At 34.5% G+C, this 23,193-nt stretch overlaps 3 protein-coding genes across 5 annotated transcripts in view; 1 reads left to right on the top strand and 2 right to left on the bottom strand.

Annotated features, from left to right (window-relative positions):
- LOC127850354 (dehydrogenase/reductase SDR family member 6-like) overlaps window positions 1–4,853 on the bottom strand; it is a 28,371-nt gene extending 23,518 nt beyond the window's left edge. Inside the window, exons 1-4 of the mRNA XM_052383328.1 lie at window positions 4,666–4,853; window positions 3,562–3,644; window positions 984–1,059; window positions 504–600 (exon numbers count right to left, since the gene is read on the bottom strand). Of these exons, the coding sequence (XP_052239288.1) occupies window positions 504–600; window positions 984–1,059; window positions 3,562–3,633 (245 nt within the window). The 5' untranslated portion in view covers window positions 3,634–3,644; window positions 4,666–4,853. The remainder of the gene's footprint in view (window positions 1–503; window positions 601–983; window positions 1,060–3,561; window positions 3,645–4,665) is intronic.
- Window positions 4,854–6,893: 2,040 nt separating this feature from the next.
- On the bottom strand, window positions 6,894–18,830 carry LOC127850448 (guided entry of tail-anchored proteins factor 1-like). Its single transcript, XM_052383478.1, has 5 exons — window positions 18,544–18,830; window positions 14,876–15,041; window positions 13,828–13,895; window positions 12,191–12,305; window positions 6,894–11,684 (listed from the first exon to the last, which is right to left on the bottom strand). The coding sequence occupies exons 1-5, from the start codon at window positions 18,622–18,624 to the stop codon at window positions 11,575–11,577; spliced, it is 540 nt and encodes a 179-aa protein (XP_052239438.1). The 5' UTR covers window positions 18,625–18,830; the 3' UTR covers window positions 6,894–11,574.
- LOC127850447 (uncharacterized) overlaps window positions 18,677–23,193 on the top strand; it is a 20,454-nt gene continuing 15,937 nt past the window's right edge. For 2 of the 3 annotated variants that reach the window (XM_052383476.1, XM_052383475.1), the window contains exon 1: window positions 20,235–20,374. In XM_052383476.1, coding sequence (XP_052239436.1) covers window positions 20,283–20,374 — 92 coding nt within the window. In that variant the 5' untranslated portion in view covers window positions 20,235–20,282. Of the gene's footprint in view, window positions 18,698–20,234; window positions 20,375–23,193 lie in introns of those variants that run through there. The other variant, XM_052383477.1, reaches the window with a different exon arrangement.

Raw genomic sequence — 23,193 nt, 5'->3', positions numbered from 1 at the left:
CTTTGCCTGCCCAGTCCCCTCATGATAGTTAGTAAGTGTACCAAGTTTGAATGCAATAGCATTGATACTTTCTGAGAAAAGTGGACCTAAACGCAAAACTTAACCGGACGCCGACGCCGACGCCAAGGTGATGACAATAGCTCATAATTTTTTTTCAAAAAATAGATGAGCTAAAAAAGACCCCAATCAACTTTATACGTGTCGGGTTAATATTCGAAATCACGATATCCGGTTTAAATGACAGCCCAGCGTATAACCAGGTGATACATCGAGTCCGAATACAGCGCGCGATGCTGCCATATTTGGGCCTGGTTGTTAGAAACTTTAACAGCCAGTTAAGCTAACATCCATTAATTTTGGATCAAGTTATTACCGTGACTTAATTGGTAACCTTTTTCTATATGTGTATCTTGAAAACTAATTTCTATGCTCGAATTATTCGGATATATTTGATAAGATTATTGTTTTGAGTTATGAGCAACTGGGCCCTGCTGTTGACCTACCCTGCACAATTGAACAGAATATCCAACCGCGGAATGGAGGCGGCAAACTCGAGGACCATGGCGGAGTCGGTGACGTCTAATTTGCGGCAATCAACACCTGATGACATGCTCGTCATATAATATTTCTAATGTGTGATGAATATAAAAATGTATAGACTGATTTGTTTTTACAATAAAGGATGTGATTATTAACAACATTACAGATTGTTTTCAATATATAAAAATACTAAGGAATTACAGAATAACCAGTCTTTTACAATATATGCTTATAAGAATAACAAACAATATAGGAAACAGAAATTTCATATGTGTTTAGCAATTACAGTAAATAAGGAAATCTTAAGTATATGATTAGAAAAATGAATAAATTAGCATCTAAGACTTCCAAGAAAAGAAGCCAAAACGTTGTAAAACAAGATGCCACTACCAACTTAACCCATTTATGCCTAGATTCTAGAAAAAAGGCCTTGGCAAATGTACCTAATGCTTCCAATTCTTTGAGCTTCTCCATCTGTATGTCGGTTGCAATGACTGTGGCCCCTTCCTTGGCAAACGTCTGGACAATTATCGACAAAAATAAAAACATAACAAGTCTATATTAATTAGCGCGGTGTGCAATTGTTCTGGATCAACAGCAAATTGATATTGCGTATGTTTGGAAACGTGTGTTGTTATCCTTGAACTCTTATTCAACTATCCATGTGTATCTCAAAGAATATACTAGGACCCACGCAAAAGACTTCAGATTGTACGTGTACATGCATTTGTCCAATGTTATTATAATTCCTGTTTTTATAAAAATGTTCCATACCTTATTACAGATTTTCAACGCACTTAACTATACTCAAATATATTGCAGTATATAGGCAATCCCAGAATCGATAATATGGGCGCCGCCATATTGGCTATTACGTAACCCGCGATTGAAAACGGTACTGAAGAATTTGACAGATTACAACGTTATCATAGTGTACACCCGCTTTATTCCAATAAACAGTACTGTATGACTTCGCACATTAGGATTGAAAACAAGTGAAACATGAAACCAAGTGTCTATATGTATCACATCGTAAATCAATATAATTTAAAAAAAAAATACACGATAGATTCATAAAATATGTGTCTCTGCAACATTATTTAGTGACAACACGTAATGTTTAAGGCCGAGTTGGCATTTTTATGTATACCTTTCAGCATAATGCCTTTGTATAAAATTTATGTATTTCTTTATGGAATAAAATTATTCAAGCATAATTATAAAGGTATAGAAATATCTAAAGTGTGAAGTAAACGTTGTGATTTTAGCGTAAATAGTGCCGGAGATATTAACAAAGATCTATCAATATATAAAGATTGGAAACATCCATTCAGACCATATTTTTTTTATAGATCTTTGTTATTAATTAGATAGATTTAAGATCGATGTAGACAATTAAATTGATATCTGCCTTTGTTTAAGCCTATATTATTTCTTATTAAATGTCGTACTTTCTATACTTTCCGGAGATATTCATTAAGAAACGTTGTAAGATTAAAGACTTAGGACGACTTCTTTAATTGAATAATACATCTCTTTGTTTGTCTAAACAGTTACCATTTCGCTATTAATATTTCCCTTGTAAGTGTCATTTTAAAGGTAATATACAAATCAATAGCCGAAATGAAGTTTGTGATTATAAAATTGTTTCATAAATCTTTGTTCTCGAAACTCTATAAGATTTTCAGGTAGAGATTTTTTTTAAATTAAAATTATGTATCTAGTTTAGTCTAAAACTAAAGGTGTTTTTAGCAATCTTTTATTTAAAAATCGCTCTCAAGCTAATTCAAAAAAAACTAGCCGGAAATGAATTTTGTGATTTAAATGAACAAGTATCGTAGTTATTCGCTTGCAAAACTGTGTAAGATGTCAGGATATGTCATACTTTTTTATTGAAAAGGACATATCAGCTTTTGTCTACAACTTTCTTATATTATAATTTAAATAACGTTTTACATGTTGTCTGAAATATTATTAAATTTTCTTAATAACATCTTAATTCACGATTGAAATGTTCAACATTAAAAATAATGAGCCTTAAATAAACTTAAATAGTTCCAATTGTGTTCTCTAGATTTCCTAAACGTATGTCTTTATTAAATGTTCGTAAAACGGTTTAAATTTACGCTTAAAAAATAAAAAAAACACGCACAAAATAAGTGATTTATTTTTCTTTAATTACGGATCATAAATGACAGCAACATACATCTCTTGAAAAAACATCAGCGATAAAGGCGCGAACGAATTCGCTCAATGGGAGGCGATGTTCCAAGTGTGGATTAAAAGCGTTTATGGGTTTGCCCGTGACACCACATGTCTGCACATGTGTTGATACCGAAATTTAGATAAGATATCACGCGTCACCTTTAAATAACATGTTAAATGACAATCAAGACCTTATTCATGCCAGGGACCTACACAAATAGGTCCATGTCCATGCTGTGTGTAATTACTCTTAAACGAATGCAGATGAACCTTATTTCTACTAATTACGTAATTTATACTAATGAAAAAAAACACGAACTATTATGTGGTTGTCAGATCGATAATAGAAACTCTTTAAATCCTCAAATATATTTGATAAACCCGTTTCGCTTCCTTGTTTTGCGTAGGGACAAATACACACATATATAGGTCCATGTTTATTTCTTCAAAACCGTTTTGGAGGCGCGCGAGAGTATTCAGGGGCGGGTAATCCGGGAGATATCGATTTCTGGGATTGTCTATTATAGCGTGCCATCCTTAAACTGATACTTTTGAACTCCAGTAGCATAAATTACACGCTTACTGTTTACTGCTAACCTATTGTTACAGATATTATACTGATACCCGATTTTTTCACGGGCACGTTTCACTAAATAAATGACAACATACCAATAATATTGGTGGTATTTTAGCTATTTAAACTGATTTAAACAGCAAAATAATGTATTCATTATAAAATGGTACTTTAATACAGTCCTACATACAGGTCAGTGTTAGATAAATGTTGGCGACCTATACGGTGTCCGAAGCCATTACCTCCGCTGCCGCCCGCCCTATGCCCTGTGCAGCCGCGGTCAGCACGACGATCTTTCCGTCAAGTCGACCCATGTTATTTGTATCTAGTATGAAATCAACTATTATTGATAAAATAAACCAGCATACATTACAAATAGCTCATTTTTACAACACATATGTATTACATTGAGCGGGTGCTTTGAGACTACAGTCCAAACTAAAGCTGTCAATGCTCGTTTAAAATATTAATGTATGAGCAACGTTTTTAAACTTCAACGTATGCGTTAGTGTCATGTTCCGTTAGGGTGTGAAACTAAACAAGTTATTTTCATTTAAATTCGGGACCGGTATTCGGCCCCATTCCCAATGGATTTTTTTTATATATTTTTCCCAAGAGAAACCTTGAAGTCCCAATTGAAGTTTTTATTAGATCTCACCATTTAGTTTATCTACCATCCAGCTATATAAGTTGAACCTTAGTAAATATAATATTTAAATACTTTTATCCGGAATTTTGAAGCTTTTGATAGGAAAACAACAACAACACTAATTTCCCAATTTTAGTCAAAACGCCGCGATTTTTCCCAATCCAAAGGGACCCGGCCCCATTCCCAAAATGATGGGGGGGGGGGGAAACTGCAGTATAACGTATGGACTATTTCAGTTTCACATGTGTACAGCCGTTGTATGATACACTGCGGCAGTATACGTTATACCAAAGACCTATAGATTAATGTAATCTATAGGTCTTTGGTTATACCGTACTGTATACAGGCCCAGAAGAACACATTTACTGGTTCTATTTGCTTATACAACAGAGCATCGTAAATTTGCATATAGACTAACACGTAAGCTATTTGACTGCTCTAATAGATACCTTTATTGTTATGTACCAAGCAATATCATTTAAAGATGCTTCACTGACCCGTTGTATGATACACTGCGAAAGTTTACGTTATATCGTACTGTATACAGGCCCAGAAGAACACATTACTTGTTCTGTTTGCTTATACATCAGAGCATCGTACATTTGCATATAGACTTACACGCAAGCTATTTGACTGCTCTAATATATACCTCTATTGTTATGTACCAAGCAATATAATTTAAAGATGTTTCACTGACCTTGTTTTATCCACCGAGTAAATTAACAGTTTTGAGTTAGCAGTGAATGCTGGGACCCGAATAAACGGGTTTACACGTGTATTTAAGTACCGTGTCCTCACATAACGCTGCACTATGCTAGGGTGGACTATGAACCGATGAACTATTGAAGTGTTATACAGCTTTTTGTTATAAGTGTGTATACTTGCATACGTGAATAAGTTGTTAGCGTAGTTGAATGAGTTGAATTTTGTTATAAAGTAGAACTATGCATTCTTATTTAGAACTCTGTATTTAGAATACCTTCCACAACTATAAATTACATTTATCTAACTGCACGATTTTAAACAACGTAGAAACTGCAGTAATCGTGTTTTACATAATATCATAATGATCTCGTTGGTTAACTCTGGACGAGACACCAGTCTACTCTGAATAATTCTCTGATAAAGAGCGATAACGTAGCTCTGTGTGTACAAGTGAAAATATCCAGTCAACAGCTGTTATCAATGCGTGGCCACAAACTAATGTCTGTATGTAACGTATTGTAAACTCTCGCGATTATGTGATGAAGATGATCTATTTCAACCTTGGTTATGATTACCATTGCATTCATAGTGCCTTTTATCACAGGCTATACCCTGTTTCCCATGTAATACAGCCATTACATATTTGTTGTAATACAGCCATTACACATGTGTAATACAACATTTTTAAGCGTTTTCATTGGCTTAGTTTTTGTTTATTGACCAATCGCATTTTGTTATTTTGCGGAAATGACGTCACGAAATGTAAACAACATTGGGGATTTATCATAATGTTTGCGTAAATATTTATTTAATTTGCTCATTTAAAAGCATGTGATAAAATGGATCTGACACGCGTTGTCATATCATACCATATTTCATTAAACTCGTCCAGCAAATTCGTTAGTAAGCTCGCCAAAGGCTCGATTACTAACAAAATTCCTGAACTCATTTAATAAAATATAGTATGGTATGACAACTCGTGCCAGATCCTATATGTATGTCATTAATTAGAACATCGCATTTACCTCAGGTCGAACCTCAAAGACCTCGTGAAGAGGCCGATAGGACCTGTAAATAAACTCTGATTCAAAAAAAAACAACATCGCATTTACCGAGATTAATAAATAATTTCATATACTTGTTAAAGCATTTAATGCAACGAAAATGAAAAATCCGAAAAATATACGTTTAGCCACTTGTATGCTTCTTAATTCACAAAAACAGACAATTAACAATATGTTCAATGCATTTTTCCCCCGATAATTTTTCTCATCGCAAAACGCCACGCGTTTATCCTTCTTCTTATTATGTCAAAATGTTGGGCAGTACCTAAGTTCGTATCTACGATCTATGCAAAGACACAAACAATCATGTTTCATACAGTATCTTTACTCTTTATGAACGCTCGTGACGACTAGTTCGACTTCCGTGGACAAAATAAAGCGACTTTTTATATGGTCAGTATTGTCTGACGAATCCCGGTGTATTTTGATCCATATAAAACAGGGTGCAAGACCAACGGGGTTCACATGGGGTTTACACACGGGCTGGAATGAATGTATACACTTTATTTTTGCAAATATCTTAAGTTATTAAAACACATTTGCAAAAATCGTTAGCGCATAAAAGACAATTTGTTTAGCAGTTTGAGTCGAAATATTAAGATATATGAACAAATCATTTAATACGTCTGTAATCGTTGCCAAAATTTCACGTTGCGTGCAGCATAAGTGTACATGAATGCTCTACACATCAAATTTGTGGCCAAGAACACGGGCTTATTAAATAAAGTAATTCGGATGCATTTCACATTGTCATAGGCAGCATAAATAACTGTCTTTTATACATTAGTTGAAATTCTTAAGAAAAATTGTTTTAATTGTAAGCACCACTTACCGATGTGTTTACATCCCTTTATTGCTAATTGTGAACCCCAGATAGTCACGTAATATTGCACCCTGAAAACATTGTCCTAAATTCTGAGGCTCTGAGCACGTCTGGTTTAGTGGACGAAAATATTTATTGGGAGGTCTGTCTGTGACGACTTATTCTAGAACGCTTAACAAAACATTCTGTTTCTGTTACGGGAGACGAAGATAACGTCTCTGCTGTTACTAACATTTGCAGGATAACCTGCATTTTTCCACAAACTGGTAGGACACAATACAGGTATACAAAATACCTATATTGATAAATTATGAAAAAATACAGAGACGACAATTCTATCTATCATCATTTTATTTATTGCACAATAGTAACAACTCGGATGGTCCATTGCGACATGCGTGTAATGGATATTTTGTACATACAAAGAAAATGGGCAAAATTACACTTGTGGAAAGCCCTATCATAAATTATGAGAGGATACACATGGTAGATACGTCATTAACAATAATTAACAAACCAATCGATCTACGAGTACATATATTCACTAGTACATACTACTTCAGATATACTATTGTAAATAGTTTAAAATGTACCCTGTTACAAATACATTAGGGCATATATATAACTTATAACACAAAAAATGTCTTCAATAATTATAAATAAAGTCATAAAAATACAAGAAGCAATATTACAACTGGAAAACGCAGGGTTATAAGTTTTAGCATTATGTATTTTGTCAATGTTTGCTATCCAATATAAAAGGTATATGTCGGTACAAATCAAAAGTTCCAAACACGAGAAAACCGGAAAATTATTGGACAGCGATGGATTCAACATATAAAACTGTATTGTCAAAAGAATGTCAATCATCGGGTGTTTGCCTCGTTGTTCAAATTCGTTTCTTTGATAAGTGCTTCAAGTCAGTTGTTGGGGTCAAGGTAACAATCGTTCCATTACTTTCAATTAAAAGAAACGATGTAACAGATCAAGGGTGATGGTTCAGAAATCATATTATTAAAACATCCGAAAACAACAACACAAACAACAAATCGACCAAACATAGGTGTTTTTAAATGCATTTTTTTAACACTTAATGTATCAAGATCTTACAACATAACATAAAATAATACTAACTACATACAATATAACGCACTATATCAACTAATATAATAGTAACATTATTCATGGCCAACCAATAAGGGATAAATTAGACGCATAACTCAATTTTTAGTTTTTCTCATTTTGGGCTTTCTTTCTCTCAACATTATTGTACAAAAAAGTTAAGAATTAGTGAAGACTAAATGCCCTAATGATAGTTTCGTTGAAAAACCTTAAAATTTGTTTTTTAATCATGTCTTTTGTGTACAAAATATGATACAATAATCACATTTTAACTTGACACTAAAAAGAGTTTGCTGTCTAAATCATCAAATAATATTAGGACATATGTAAAAGTAGCACAATGCGATTATAAACAAAGAAATAAATAAAACTACCCACCTCTGTGATAGTAAACAGCACCACATACCACAACTGTTTAACTTGTCTGTGTAATGGTTAATCTTAATATCAAAATAAATGAAATTAGCAACAGCATTAAAAGTGGTAAATATCTTGGTATATACAAATTTGACAAGTTTTGTTTATGTATATTTAGTAAAAAGGTCTTAATGCCCTTGACTTTCAACTCAAATATTGTATTGCGTGGCTTCTGTTCCACACATAAAGAAATGGCATATATATTAAGTAGTATAACATTAGGATTGTTAAAATTTAATATGACAGTAAATCACAAATTGCATTTACAACAAGAGTTGCACAACTTGATAACTTTACCATGACCCATATTTGAACTTGACCTACATATCATCTAGACACAACTTCTGACCAAATTTGGTGAAGATCAGATGTAAACTACTTCAATTAGAGAGCAGACACCATGCTAAATGCTTCAAATGCACTAAGAGACCTCGTGATCTAGTTTTTGACCCGGCATGACCCATATTTGAACTTGATCTAGATATTGTCTGGACACAACTTCTGACCAAATTTGGTGAAGATTGGATGAAAACTACTTCAATTAGAGAGCGGACACCATGCTAAATGCTTGAAATGCACTAAGTGACCTAGTTTTTGAACCTGCATGACCCATATTCGAACTTGACCTAGATATTGTTTAGATACAACTTCTGACCAAGTATGGTGATTAACGAATGAAAACTACTTCTATTACAGAGCGGACACCATGCTAAATGCTTGAAATGCACTAAGTGACCCCTTGACCTAGTTTTTACCCGGCTTGACCCATATTCGAACTTTACCTAGATATTGTCCAGATACAACTTCTGGCCAAGTTTGGTGAAGATCGGATAAAAACTACTTCAATTAGAGAGCGGACACCATGCTAAATGCTTGAAATGCACTAAGTGACCCTGTGACCTAGTTTTTGACCCGGCACAACCCATATTCGAACTTGACCTAGATATTGTCTAGATAAAACTTCTGACCAAGTTTGGTGAAGATCGGATGAAAACTATTTGAACAAGCAAACTCTTTGAATTGATATCCGCCGCCATTATACTTCTGGACACAAAAGTATTCTGGACGGATGGACAAGGCCAATGTGCATCATCCTCTTATCCATATATATACTCATACCAACTTTCAATGAAATCCATCAAAGCACTTCCAAAATATGGCTACGGACATACAAAAAAAGCATTTTTTCAAGATACAAAGGGCCATAACTCCGTTATTATCCGATGGTGTACAATGCCATTTGGCGTGCATCATCCTCTTATCCATATATATACTCATACCAACTTTCAATAAAATCCGTCAAAGCACTTCCAAGATATGGCTCCGGACACACAAAAAAAGCATTTTTTTCAAGATACAAAGGGCCATAACTCTGATATTATCCGATGGTGTACAATGCCATTTGGCGTGCATCATCCTCTTATCCATATATATACTCATGCCAAGTTTCAATGAAATCTGCCAAAGCACTTTCAAGATATGGCTCCAGACAAAAAAGTGCCGGACAGACGGACAACGCCAAAACAATATCCCTCCGCCTATGGTGGGGGATAATAAGAGAGCGGACACTGCTGTGGACGCCGCCCGCCGCCAAGGTGAAACTAAAATACGTCCCATTTTTTTAAAACGGGCGTATAAAAATGGGAGAAGAACATTCGTGTACTCGTACTTTAAGATATGTTCGATTCTTACACTGTTCAACTTATAAAATGATTCTTATAATAATATATTTAATGTTGAAAGCATTAATGCCCGGTCTTTGATACCCTGGTAATAGAAATGTATGCATCATGTAAGTAAATTATGAAAACATTATGCAAACTTTGTGGTCATGTAAAACTCTTTTCAACTAACCCTGGTATTCTTACCAAACGTTTGTTATTATAATAATTCAATAACAAGGGACAAAATTGTCACAAAACCAGGTTTTCATTGTGAAAAAAAAATCTGATAAAGGGAGAAAACTCAAACTGAACTTTTGAAATGACCAAAAAAAATTAACCCCCTTTGTAATTTTTTTTTTTTTTTTAAATCTATTTTTAGTCGTGGCGACCTTGACATTGGAGATATTGACGTGATTCTTTCGTGGGACACACCGTCCCATGATGGTGAACAAATGTGCCAAATGATTTTAAAATCTCACAATGAATGACATAGTTATGGCCAGGACAAGCTCATTTATGGCCATATTTGACCTTTGAACTCAAAGTGTGACCTTGACCTTGGAGATATCGACGTAATTATTTCGCGCGACACACCGTCCAATGATGGTGAACAAATGTGCCAAATGATTTTAAAATCTGACGATGAACGACATAGTTATGGCTCGGACAAGCTCATTTATGGCCATTTTTGACCTTTGAACTCAAAGTGTGACCTTGACCTTGGAGATATCGACGTAATTATTTCGCGCGACACACCGTCCAATGATGGTGAACAAATGTGCCAAATGATTTTAAAATCTGACAATGAACGACATAGTTATGGCCCGGACAAGCTTATTCCGCCAGCCCGCCAGCCAGCCAGCCCGCCAGCCAGCCAGCCAGCCCGCCCGCATTCGCCAATCTAATAACCAGTTTTTTCCTTCGGAAAACCTGGTTAAAAACGAAGATCAAACAAGGGTGCACAATTGGATTTCCATTAGTTTAAACTCATTCATTTCAGCTCTATTGCATCAACAATTGTAAGCTTATTGACACACTTTTAAACCCGTTTCTTTGATAGCACCAGCGCTTTGTGTGTAAAGAAAAGATCTTGAGAATTCTTTGGCTTAAAGAGTAAAGATCCAATCCGAGACCTCCTGATCGCCAACAAACACCATATCCACTACACTGCAACCTTCAAGTTGGATTTACTTAAAGTATGTACTCCGAAATGGTCTAAATGTTAGAACAACCCACCAATTTGTGTGCGAAACAAAGAGGACACATTTAAAATCTTTTCAAAATCACAGGCCATTTCAACTGTTATTATTTTAATGCAACTATCATTGGTGGATAAAATGGGTCAGCATTGTTTGTACCTACAGATAAGATGGGTTTTCCAAAGTAATGAAGATCTGGATAACACCTATTGGAGCTTTGTTTTCACAACACATTTTACAATAGCTACATTATAAACATGAGGACACTATTAACCCGTTACAAAATGTACCACTTAGATACGTATTTTGACGCATTTGAAGTCCCTTAAAAAGTTAAATTTAATTAAAGACCTTTCTTACTAAATCCAAGTTTTAAACTCTTCATTTACTTGTGAGTGGCAAACAGCATAAAACCTGAACAGACTACGAGTAACTCACAGGCTGTTCTGGTTTTATGCTGTTTGCATATAGCCATTTTCACTTTGCTTCTGAGTGTGAAAGGGTTAAGTCTAATTAAATAAACAGGTAACAATCTGCATTGATCAGCTGAATATTCTCCGCAATCATAGCAACTCCTTAGCAGTTCCATTGTTGTGCAAAGTTGCCATGGTATCAGGAGTCGATCTTGAGGTCCTGTGCAGCGGGCTGGACATTCACAAAGTTCTTGATGCGGGACACCACTGAGCTGCACACAAGTATCCAGCATGTCACCCCTAAACCACCTGCAAGAGTTAGGAAATAAACAAGTACTAACTGCATCTAGCATCCAACACTTTGTGATGTTTAAATAGACACTAAAAGTTACTACAAATGTATGTCATTAGTTGTCTTATTTGAAAACTTATTTCAGTCAATATGTTGAAAATATCTTCACTGTACTTTTTATTCAACACAGGACTGTACCTTTGGTTGTCTGAATTGTAATAAATCTAGGCAATGGATAACCTTATCAGTTCTTAAGACGAATTTGTGTTTGTCTCAAGGGCCCATGGCATGTACGCCACTGATCTGTAAATTCAGGCATTATGGTTAGTCAACTAACTTACAATGAAAAATATATGAATCAAAAAATGTTTTGAAAAATAGAGTCATTAGATATGATACTAAAAGCCTGCAGCAGCTAAGTCCTGGCTTTGAACCATGAACTTGTTACTCAAGGGCGAGTTACCCTTTAGCTAAAACTTTTAAAAAAATAAAAAAAATAAAACATTACTTAATAAATATATACCTGAAACACCAGTTGGGAAAGCGATTATTCTGTTGATAGGAACAAACCAGTCCGACGGGAACATGTACAGTGGATCATTCTTGAACATTACAATGATGGATATCATCGTGACTGCCTATCAAAACAAATACATGTATAGGTAATATTACAGGACTGTGCAGTGATCATTTGAGTCGTGTTCTGAGAAAACTGGGCAAAATGCTTGTGCGTAAAGTGTCGTCCCAGATTAGCCTGTGCTGACTGCAGTTTTCTCAGAACACCACTCATTTTATGTTTCATTAAAACAACTACACGGTAACACATTTCATTTTGAAGTCATAATTATTTACAGTGAACATGTTTATATCCAGAAGCCAAACCTAACAACAAACTTATCTGAATTTTAACTTGCCAAGATTTCACTCCAGTGATATGTTGAAGGGGAGTACAACTCTATTAACAGCCACTAGCCCTTTAGGGCTACCAGCTGTGAAAATCAGGTTGCCATTTACTTACTTTATAGTTGCCTTACGTGTAAGTTTGTCACAGTAAAAGGAAACGTTTTTCTTTAAATAAGGTGAAAATATACAGTGTTTTGATATATCTTATGAAAATCTCTGCTCTGAACTTATTTAGACTAATTGTCTGGTTACTGTTACAAACAAGTTTTAAAGGCATTACATGTATATAGTAAGCTTAACAGAGTCTTATGTTTTTCTTCTAGATAAGAACCTGCTGCATATAAAGACATAAATAGATCTGAAAACAGGTTTGCATTGTAGGGCAAGTACTTCAGATATCACATTTGCCTGAAGCAAAAGTTTAATACTGATTTGAGCCAGGGTGGGTGGAATGAATTTTACAGTCCTGCAGTGCTGTTAAGTCTGAGGTTAGCCTGGAGACTGCTGCAATGTCTCTCAGAATTGAAAATCAGGTTTCATGCATATGCGTACACTGTCGACCCAGATTAACACAGATTCCCACAGGCTAATCAGGGATAACACTTTCCGCATTAATTTGACTTTGGCTTAGAAGAGACTTCCTAAAAACAGAAAATACAAAAACAGTGGGCTGTGTCATCCGTGATGAGCCTGTGCAGACTGCACAGGCTTTTCTGCGACGACACTATATACACATGCATTAAGCCCCATTTTCCAGATGCAAGGCTCCTACTGACTTTCACAGGCTGACACAGCAGGAGGAATAAGACCTAACACAATGGGTTACATACTAGTAAAAGCTTTCATTATTATTTCAATTTACTACATTTAATGCCATATTGCCATCATCTTTTATAAACAGAATATTGTGTTTAATTTTGTTAATTCAACTACAGAAGTACAACTCTCAACAACCAACAGTTGTCTGTTAAAAACATAATTATATTTTACAGTCTTTAATACTTCAGTGTTAAACGCTACAGTGTTAAATACCAAAACTCTAACAAATTCTAACACCAAAATACCAATATTTGTCTGATTATCTTTACTGCAGGTATTGAATCCTGTTCAATAAAAAAAAACACATGTACAAAACTGATTGTTGGGTTCTAAATATGGGCGATGTAGTGACGTCAAACTGAACTGTATACCTTCACATTCAAATTTTGTATTGAGATACAAACTTTGTTTACATGAATCAGTAACTGTTGAACTTACATGGAGTATGTTAATGAGAACTTTGAAAGCCATGGAAAACACTGTCAGTTTCTGCGACCTGGATGATCCTGAAAACAAACAATGTACACACAATTGATCCCAATCTGTAAGTCAATAAATAGAAACTTTGTATTCTTCAGACGCACATTGTTGCAAAATATATGTTTCACTTTTAAAACTATGTAGTGCATATAAGAATTAATATGATAGGCAAACATGCTATTAATTTATTATCATTGTTTTCATTATTACAATTTAAATTGTATATTAAAATTGTATTATAAAAAATGACTATAAATTGAAACATTAGTAACAGTCTTATATTGGATATGAACAGCATAATAATATTGTAAAACAAGAGCTGTCACCGTAGGATGACATATGCCCCCTATAAACAATCTGATAGAAGTTATAGCATTTTTCAAAACCTAAAGGCAGATTTCGAAACCTAAACGCGGACCCTAAGTTAAAGGTTAAGGTCATAGGGGTCAAAAAATGTGTGCGTATGGAAAGGCCTTGTCCATATACACATGCATACTAAATATGAAGGCTTTATTTCAAGGGACATAGAAGTTATGAGCATTTTTCGAAACTTACGCAAATTTCGAAACCTAAACGCGGACCCTAAGTTCAAGGTCAAAGTCACAGGGTAAAAAATTGTGTGCGCATGGAAAGGCCTTGTCCAAATACACATGCATACCAAATATGAAGGCTTTATCTCAAGGGACATAGAAGTTATGAGCATTTTTCAAAACCTAAACGCACATTTCGAAACCTAAACGCGGACCCTAAGTTTAAGGTCAAGGTCACAGGGGTAAAAAGTTTTGTGCGTATGGAAAGGCCTTGTCCATAAACACATGCATACCAAATATGAAGGTTATCTCACAAGGGACATAGAAGTTATGAGCTTTTTTCGAAACCCAAACGCAAAGTGTGACGGAAAGACGGACGGACAGACAGCCTGTTCACTCTATGCCCCCTTTTCTTCGAAAGGGGGCATAAAAACCATTTGTTAAAATAACATAAATCCAAACAGTGTAAGTTATACCCATTTTTTTAACTTGCTCCACAAGTTTTTCAATTTTTCTTTCGAGCTTCATGTATCTGGCAAACTCCTCAGACATGCTGATGGCGCCCTGCTCTGCCTTCATGTCCTTCACTTGCTGTCGAAGGTTGAGCTCTTCAGGAGTCAGCGAGATTAAATATCCTCCAAGCTAAAAATGTAAACATACAATAAGCATGTATGTGACCCAAGTTCCCTTGAGTAAAAATGTAGGTTAGGCAGAGGAGATAGTATGTATAATTTACATAATGCAGCTTCCATGTGGATAACAAATTCATATAATAAATTTTTCTTTATAATAACATGCTATTTCCCTAAAGATTCAGCCATTCCCTCACACCATTGAAACATATGAAGGAATGAAATCAATATTTATAGAAAACTTTTGTATTGAGACAATTCTATATGGCAAAGACCTATAGAATACACAGATTGGAAACTTCGCGCCTTATCGGGCTATCTCGCGGCGGGGTCACGTGGTCGAGAAACTGATAAGAACACTTTGGATCAGCAGACGATTTATTCCATAAATCAATCGGAGGAGTCCGAAGATAGCCGATGTATCACGACTGCGATAAGATAGCGACGTGTCCAGTTGCAACGGCTACTATTATCGAGCAAAGTTATGCGAAAATGTAACGGCGCGATAGAAAGGCGGCTGTAACTTGGTCAATAATGATCGGATTTTTATAAAATAAAGTTTCATAGGAACATTAGTAATTATGCTTTTACAAAATCTCGATTATATTAACCTAAAATAAGAATTTATAATGCCGCGATTGTTGAAGTAATAGCGCTATAAGAATTTCCAAATCGCGGCGAGAATGCCGTTGAATAATTTATTTGAAAGGCTTTTGCTGATAAAATTTTCTTGTATACATTTTTAATTCAAACATTTAAAACCTTATAAAACAATATTATTTCAAAACAGATAGATATATGTGGACACATAGATCTAGGTCTCTGATAAAAACAACATTACAGTATAATAAATGCTATGATCGTTCAATCCAAAAACGGTTTCAGTTAGTCTTATTTCAATATTGATTCTGTGGATTTTTTCAATTTTTTGATTCTCTATTTTTTATTTAGATCTTATTCATGAGTTATAGGTTATTAAAGTTTTGTTTGTAACCAAGTTTTTTTTCTATTGGTAATTAATAAAAGCTCTAAGTGTCATGGACTAGGATTTCGCGAAAAAAAACAACAACATTTCACGCGCGTGTTAATTGTCGGATCAATTAGCGAACTGAAGGAGATGTTATGTTTGTATGAAAAATGACAAAGGTTTTCACAATGAACTAAAGCACGTTTGACGATAGGTGTGTACAATAGGGTATAGGAACTAAAAATTGTACCAACTTTGTACAAGGCCAAAATCCTATAAAATGAACATTTTCCTCCAGTTTGTTTAATTCAAACCTAGATAAACATATCATCAAGCATAAAAATCTGACTTTATCTATTTGGGATGAAAAATGAAAAAGTTTATCAAAAAGAACAAAAACACGTTTGACAGCAATCGTGTACAACAGAGGAAAAGAGCTTAAAATTGTACCAACATTGTATAAGGCCAAATCCTTTAAATTGAACATTTTCTTCTATGTTTTTGTAATTTATACTTAGATTAACATCTCTCCTAGCATAAAAATCATACTTCAACGATTTGGGATGAGAAATAGAAAAGTTTTAAAAAAAGAAACAAACCACTTTGGTGACAGGTGTGAACATGATTGAATGAAATAACAGTATAAAATTGTACAAAGGCAAAATCCTTTAAAATGCCTTATTTTCGTCTACTTTTTATAAATGATACCTAGATTAACATCTCACATAGCATAAACATCTTACTTAATCCATACATGCCATAAATTTTCAGACCGATTCAGGGACATTGTGCTAAATTATCCGGGACATTTGCCGATTTTCCGGGACATGTATACAAATAGCGATATATGAAGTCATACATGTATTTGTGGTACGCATTTTTTCGCGATATCCAATAAGTTAAATTACTTATGTAACTTAACATCCATTTAAGATCAATGCACAAAAAAACGTTATTTATAAACAAGAAGAATAAATTATAATTAACATCGTAAATTGCTTAAACAATTGACAAATTAAACATTTCTACATCCATTACTAGATACAAGCCACTTGTTTTGCGTGTTTGAAAAGAGCACACGTATATAAACATGAGATAGTTCAGTGCTAATTTAATTTTCAGTCACTGTATACACTTAAAACGTGGACTGCGTGTAACATGGGTGATGAATTCAGACGTTGTCATGGGTGGCGTGCGTGGTGTAACCTACGTCGTCAAACTGTTACAACTTACATTGTATGCGCTGAGCGTAAAGGCGTGTTGTTTGTCGCAATATGAGTGTGAATGAATCTGACACCGCGAAAATCCGGGTGAAACTGGATTTATTCATGAATGTGCATCGCGTAATCCGTTAAAACTACACAGCCATCAAATTTGAGCAAGCCAATTCACAACGAATTAACCCCTTTTGTTTGACTGTGATTACGAGACAATCGACAAGATAATAGGACCCCCTATTATGTTAATTGATCGATTTTGACACGTAGTGTTTTTGCCTAATTGGACAGGCATTGCTTTGGAGATGACGCAATATCAGTGGCAAGTACAGATTTTCATGCTAAGATAAGGAACATACAGGTTTTACTGAAATCCGGGACATTTGACAAATTTCCGGGACTGCGGGACAGTGTATGCATTTCCGGGACTGTCCCGGACGATCCGGGACGTATGGCATGTATGCTTAATCAATCTGTGATGAGAAATGAAGAAGTTTTTGAAAAAAATCGTTTGGGCCTTTGAATTTTTCAAAAATTATCGAAAATGAACAAATCCATTGTACTCTTTCAAATTCCGATAAATTAATATTACATAAGAATAATAACTACCAAAACCTGAAGCATTATCCACACAGAAAATAAAAACTTATTTTAGTTACAAAAAAAAATATTCAATATGTCTGTTTGCGGCGACCGACTTTGCCCATAATTGATTGCTTTAAAACAAAATGGCCGACAGAAGCTGAAACAGGGAAGAATCTACAGGTACACCGGTATCTCCAAAATCGATGTCATGTGACCCGCGTCCGCCGTTAGATATTATCGCATTTCGCTATCGCGAAGACGAGAGTTTCCAATCTGTGTTATCTATAGGTCTTTGTATGTGGGAACTATAGTTTTAGGGTTTAAATTTTTTCTGATTGTTCATTTTTTGGGGGAAAATGCTGTTAAAGAATTACATCAAAAGTAATGAGTTGGCAGAAAGATAGAAAACATTTGACAAATTCAGAATTATATGGTTTCTTCTAGTAGCTTATAAACAATTAAGTAAAATGATTAAATCTAATGAATATGTATTTTATTATATTGGCAAGACCATACATTTCAAGTAAAATGTATCTATCATATTATATTTGTTTTACAATTTATATATATAATTTATTTTTCTATTTTAAAATGGCATATAAGAGTCGGTTTGTTTGAAAATGCCTAAAATATAAATCAACATCCGAATGTGTTTATCCGAATGTTGTTAATAAGAAAATTTGTCACCATTTTAGTCAAACGCGCCTTTTGTATAATATGTTTCTTTGCCTGCACACACTTACGGTTCGTGAAATTCTTGATGAATAACTGGGCAGATACGAAAAGAAAACTACTACTATGAAAATAAAAAACATAGCAATCATCTTGTCAACTCTCTCAAGTCCAGCTTTTCACTCAGACACTTCGATCCGAACACATTTCGACCCACAAAATGATGTAAGATTTTCACAAACAAATAAGTTTTTTATTGTTCTTCGATGAGCCTTTTATTATGTTATTTATTTATTTTAAGATTACGCTGGTTTTATTACGATGTTTTCATTTACAAAACAAATTCTGAGGACGATACAACTTGGGGTCGAAATGGGTCGAGGCTACAAGCCACTGATTTGTGGCATTTTTTTGGCAGTCTGCTGTTGCTGTTTTCAGTTTTCGTCTGTCCTAGCTTATTTAGATAACAAGGTTATATATTAGAAATGATAAAATAAATAAATAAATATTAACATTTTGTTGACGATATTTCGGAGCAAAAAACTGTAAACGAAACGCTTAACTAGACAATAACGCTAACGGCACAAACACGTGCATATCCTGCAATTTTACGAAACCATGTTTTCATCTAGCAGGCCAAAAACACGCAAGCAATTTTAAAGGAAACTATAAACAGAAGGCTGCATTTAGTTTTGATAAGCTAGTTGTAATTATCAAGTTTAAAATTCTAAGTGAAAATTGACAACGTTTAACCAGCGACCTATACGAACACATTAGTAAATGTCACTGGTTTAACATTGCATGATAAAAAGTACGCATGCTTATCTTGCATACAATACAAAGCTAAACTTGCAAGATGTAATGTTTTGCGTTGAAATGTGTAGCAGATCTGCGTCGAAAAATTTATTATTCTAGCATGTTATAGATTTTCTCAGTTTACACGTCATGTCACAATGAACTATGCATGCAAATTTTGATATTGTTCGTTGAGGAACGTCAGAAGATTTTGTCAGACAATTTGTTTTCTTTTGGACAAATACTGACGTGTATTAATTGTAAATCTACTATAGACGTCTATACACTTACTTCGTAGCGGGGTTTATATAGCACATTACGACCTCGTGTTAAATTATATACAATGGTTGCAATCCTACAGATAGTAATTTGGCCGCACCCTTAAAATGTTTAAATGTAACACTAATACAAAAATAGTATGCATCTTCATGATCTTGGTAATAAAATCGAGACATACCGTACATTTTTTGTTAAGCAATCAGCATATTTAATACCTTTTTTTATGTTAAAGTGCACTGCCATGTAATCAACTAGATGCATGAACGTCCCTTTAAATCATTTATGTTGAAAGCAGTGAAAATTTCCAAACCACAATTTGATGGACTTTTTTCTACGTTCGATTGATGGCTTAGAGCGCGTGATTATGCCTTAGGCACTAACGTCAAATATACTTTTCGGCAAAGAAAAGACCGACTAGTAATGTCACCGGAAATTGCAATCATGCATAAACTTTGCTATTAACACAAATGTATAAACACTTTTTTATTTAAAAAGTTAATCATTCAATACAACTACATTTGTGTTTACACGTCGATTAACAGTTATTGAAATAAATGCTTTATACAAGTGTTCTCTACCAAATAAATTTCTAAGAGCAACGTGTCCTAAGATGGTGACGTTACGTTTTTGAGCAGTGTAACGTTAACGTCTTGTCGTCACTTCGTACATCACTTCATTTTATGTGCTGTGTGTCTGTCGTACGCTTTTGTTTTGTGATGATATACTAACTTCAAACATGGCGAAGATAACATTGCTTATTTTCGGAATAGTTGTAGCCTCTTGCAGTGCTCAGTTTGGATTTAATCGAAATGAGCGCTTTCAGGAAAGGTAATAGCCATAAGGGGCATTGAAATACAAAATTATCCGTTTATTTTGTTGATTTACGAAAGTGTTCTATGTGGTCATATGGCGTCGATTACTTCTTAGATCGCAAAAAAACTAAATACAAGCGTGTCGACCTGATATCATTTCTTGTTACATACAAATAATGCATAAAGTAAAGACATATCGTCCGTGTTGCGCTTTGTATTGGAGAAAAGAACAGTATAATTCGTATGTTCTTAAATAATAATAAAATACCCATTAAAAAAGATCCACAGGCACTAAAGTGACACTTTGTTTGTAGTTATTACCGCGATGCAAGTGTAATCTTAAAGCTTCAGAGAACCGGTTTTAATAATGAAAGTATTGTTATATTGGGGAAACACATTAATTAGCGACTACTTTCGTACGCAAATATGACAAGTGACTGTCAACAGACGGCATACGTCCGTCGTATATCTTCCTTTTCTTCGAGATTTTTTTAAAGTTATTATGTGTTCATTAATGCGCTGCACACCGTTAATTTTGTGATCAGTTAGTCATTTTATGTAAGGCCTTCATTTGTCCCAAAACCGTTTGTTTTAGTAACTCTCGTAGCCATTATCTTTTTTTTAATCTTCTTTTCTCGAGATTGCAGTGCAATGACTGCTATACTCTGCAATTTCACGACCAAGTTGACACAAAACCACACCTGAAGTCAATTAAAACATAAATGTTTAAACGATGAAATGTTACGCATATAAAATCGCTTGATATTCAAGGTGTGCAACGTTATTACAGTTCTTGACAGGTTGATGAGATCATATTCAGACTGGACGCTCTACCTGTCGAGATGGGTGCGTATGCACGAACATTTTAATAGCTGTGTTATGCAATAAATATTTTATGTATGTCCATAATTTAAACTAAGACATGAATTATCAAAGACTTTTGGTTGGTGTAGGAATACAAGGCGTATTTTTCAGTTAAATGCAACATTTATGGACAAAAGAAGGCATGCATTTAAACGAATTATTATGTCTAGCAAACGTACTCAAATTATAACTGCATACGATGCGTTGGCGATGTTATTGTAAGGTTATATTTAAACAGTTCTTTCCAAACTATTTAGCACATCAACAACAATGTCCCTATATAGTTTTATCGGCCGGCTAATACATTATAATGACTTTCTGAGTCCTCGCGATGTAAACTAAATTTTATGATTTCGTCCCGACCTTTGTATCAGTTATAATATTAATGTGATTGATAAATGAAGATATAACCGCTGCCCAGGAGTCGTGGACGGGGTCGGCTGTATGGTCAATGGGGAAAGTTAAAGTAGCGGTTGAACTCGTGCAAGGAATTTAAAGAAAAAAAATAATGGCAAAAAAACTATAAATACGTGTAGAAAAATATGAAGTAAACTATGAAAATAAGTATATCCATAAATGACATAAACGTTGGTACGACGAGAGTATCTGGTCGGAAAGCAGTTGAGAGGAAAACAAGAACGGCTAAATCGTTCGATACACACAGTTAGTTGATACACATGAAGTGAACTACATTGATCAATGTTGAATGTTAGCTATAATAGCTAACAAATCGAAAGCACATGCAAGTTCTCGATCTTCTCCTGGTAATAAAGTAAATACTTCCTCTATGTTCGTAATTGTATAAAACATACACGTGTTATTGGTAGTAAAATTTCGGGAATGCGTGTTTTATTTGTCGGCAGTTGCATTTAATGACGTTACATTAATTATTTACCATTTGAGTAAACGGTGTGAAAAGTTAGGAAAAAAACTTTAGTAAAACATGTTTACAGTTACAAATATAAACGGACAACATCGCGGTAAAATACAAATGATACTAGTATAAGTTATGTAAACACTGGAATAATATTTTTATACAAAAATGAAGTTCATGTATTGAGGGCCTCATTAGCGATGCCGTTTGATTCCAGCACTATTCTTCCCTCTCCCCTCTAAGCCAAATCTACATCCAGCAAATAGAGAAACGGTATAACAATATTTAACCCATGTATGCCTAGCGTCCAGAAAAAAGGCCTTGGCAAACAGCGTAGACCCAGATGAGACGCCGCATGATGCGGCGTCTCATCTGGGTCTGCGCTGTTTGCTTTAAAGAATTTCTGTAAGAAATATTCTAAATATAGAAATAAATATACTAGACATCCCTAATTTTAGAAATAAATTGATCCAATTTAGAAGGATGGGAGAGTCAACTAGGCATAAATGGGTTATTATCATTCACATTTCCGATTATACTCATTAACCATAGCGTGACTGACATAAACACTTTTTATTGACAAATAATAAGTAGCCTTAGGCAGAACTTAGTCATGTGACAAAATGGTTTACATTACGTCGACTGTCGTCTTTTGTCAATACACAAACGACGAGTTTAATGTATTAATTCATTAAAATAGATCGTTAATTGAATGAATGCGAAAACCGAGTGATAATAACGCAGGATTGGCTGTATACCTTATCGACTATTTGGCGACATTTAACTATTTTTGTTTGCATTTCCAGATATCACGATATACATTTTTATAATAAAAAAAAATGCTTTGTTCGATATCAAGAAATCGTTTTATATAAGGAAATCATGTCGTGATATCAAGAAATCGGTATAATTTGCTGATGTCAAGAATTCCATATTTTGAGGAGTATTTAATATATTTTGAACTAAAATTCAACTGATTGATATCAGGAAATCATTTATTGATATCATACAAGCGATTTCTTGATATCTGATTATCCTTTCTTGATTTCAAAAAGCCTCTCTAAAAATAGACGTAAATATGTAACGTAAAAAAACTT

Source organism: Dreissena polymorpha, chromosome 11 (assembly GCF_020536995.1).
Source record: "Dreissena polymorpha isolate Duluth1 chromosome 11, UMN_Dpol_1.0, whole genome shotgun sequence".
Taxonomy (NCBI): Eukaryota; Metazoa; Mollusca; class Bivalvia; order Myida; family Dreissenidae; genus Dreissena; species Dreissena polymorpha.
This window is presented reverse-complemented; position numbering and strand designations above follow the sequence as displayed.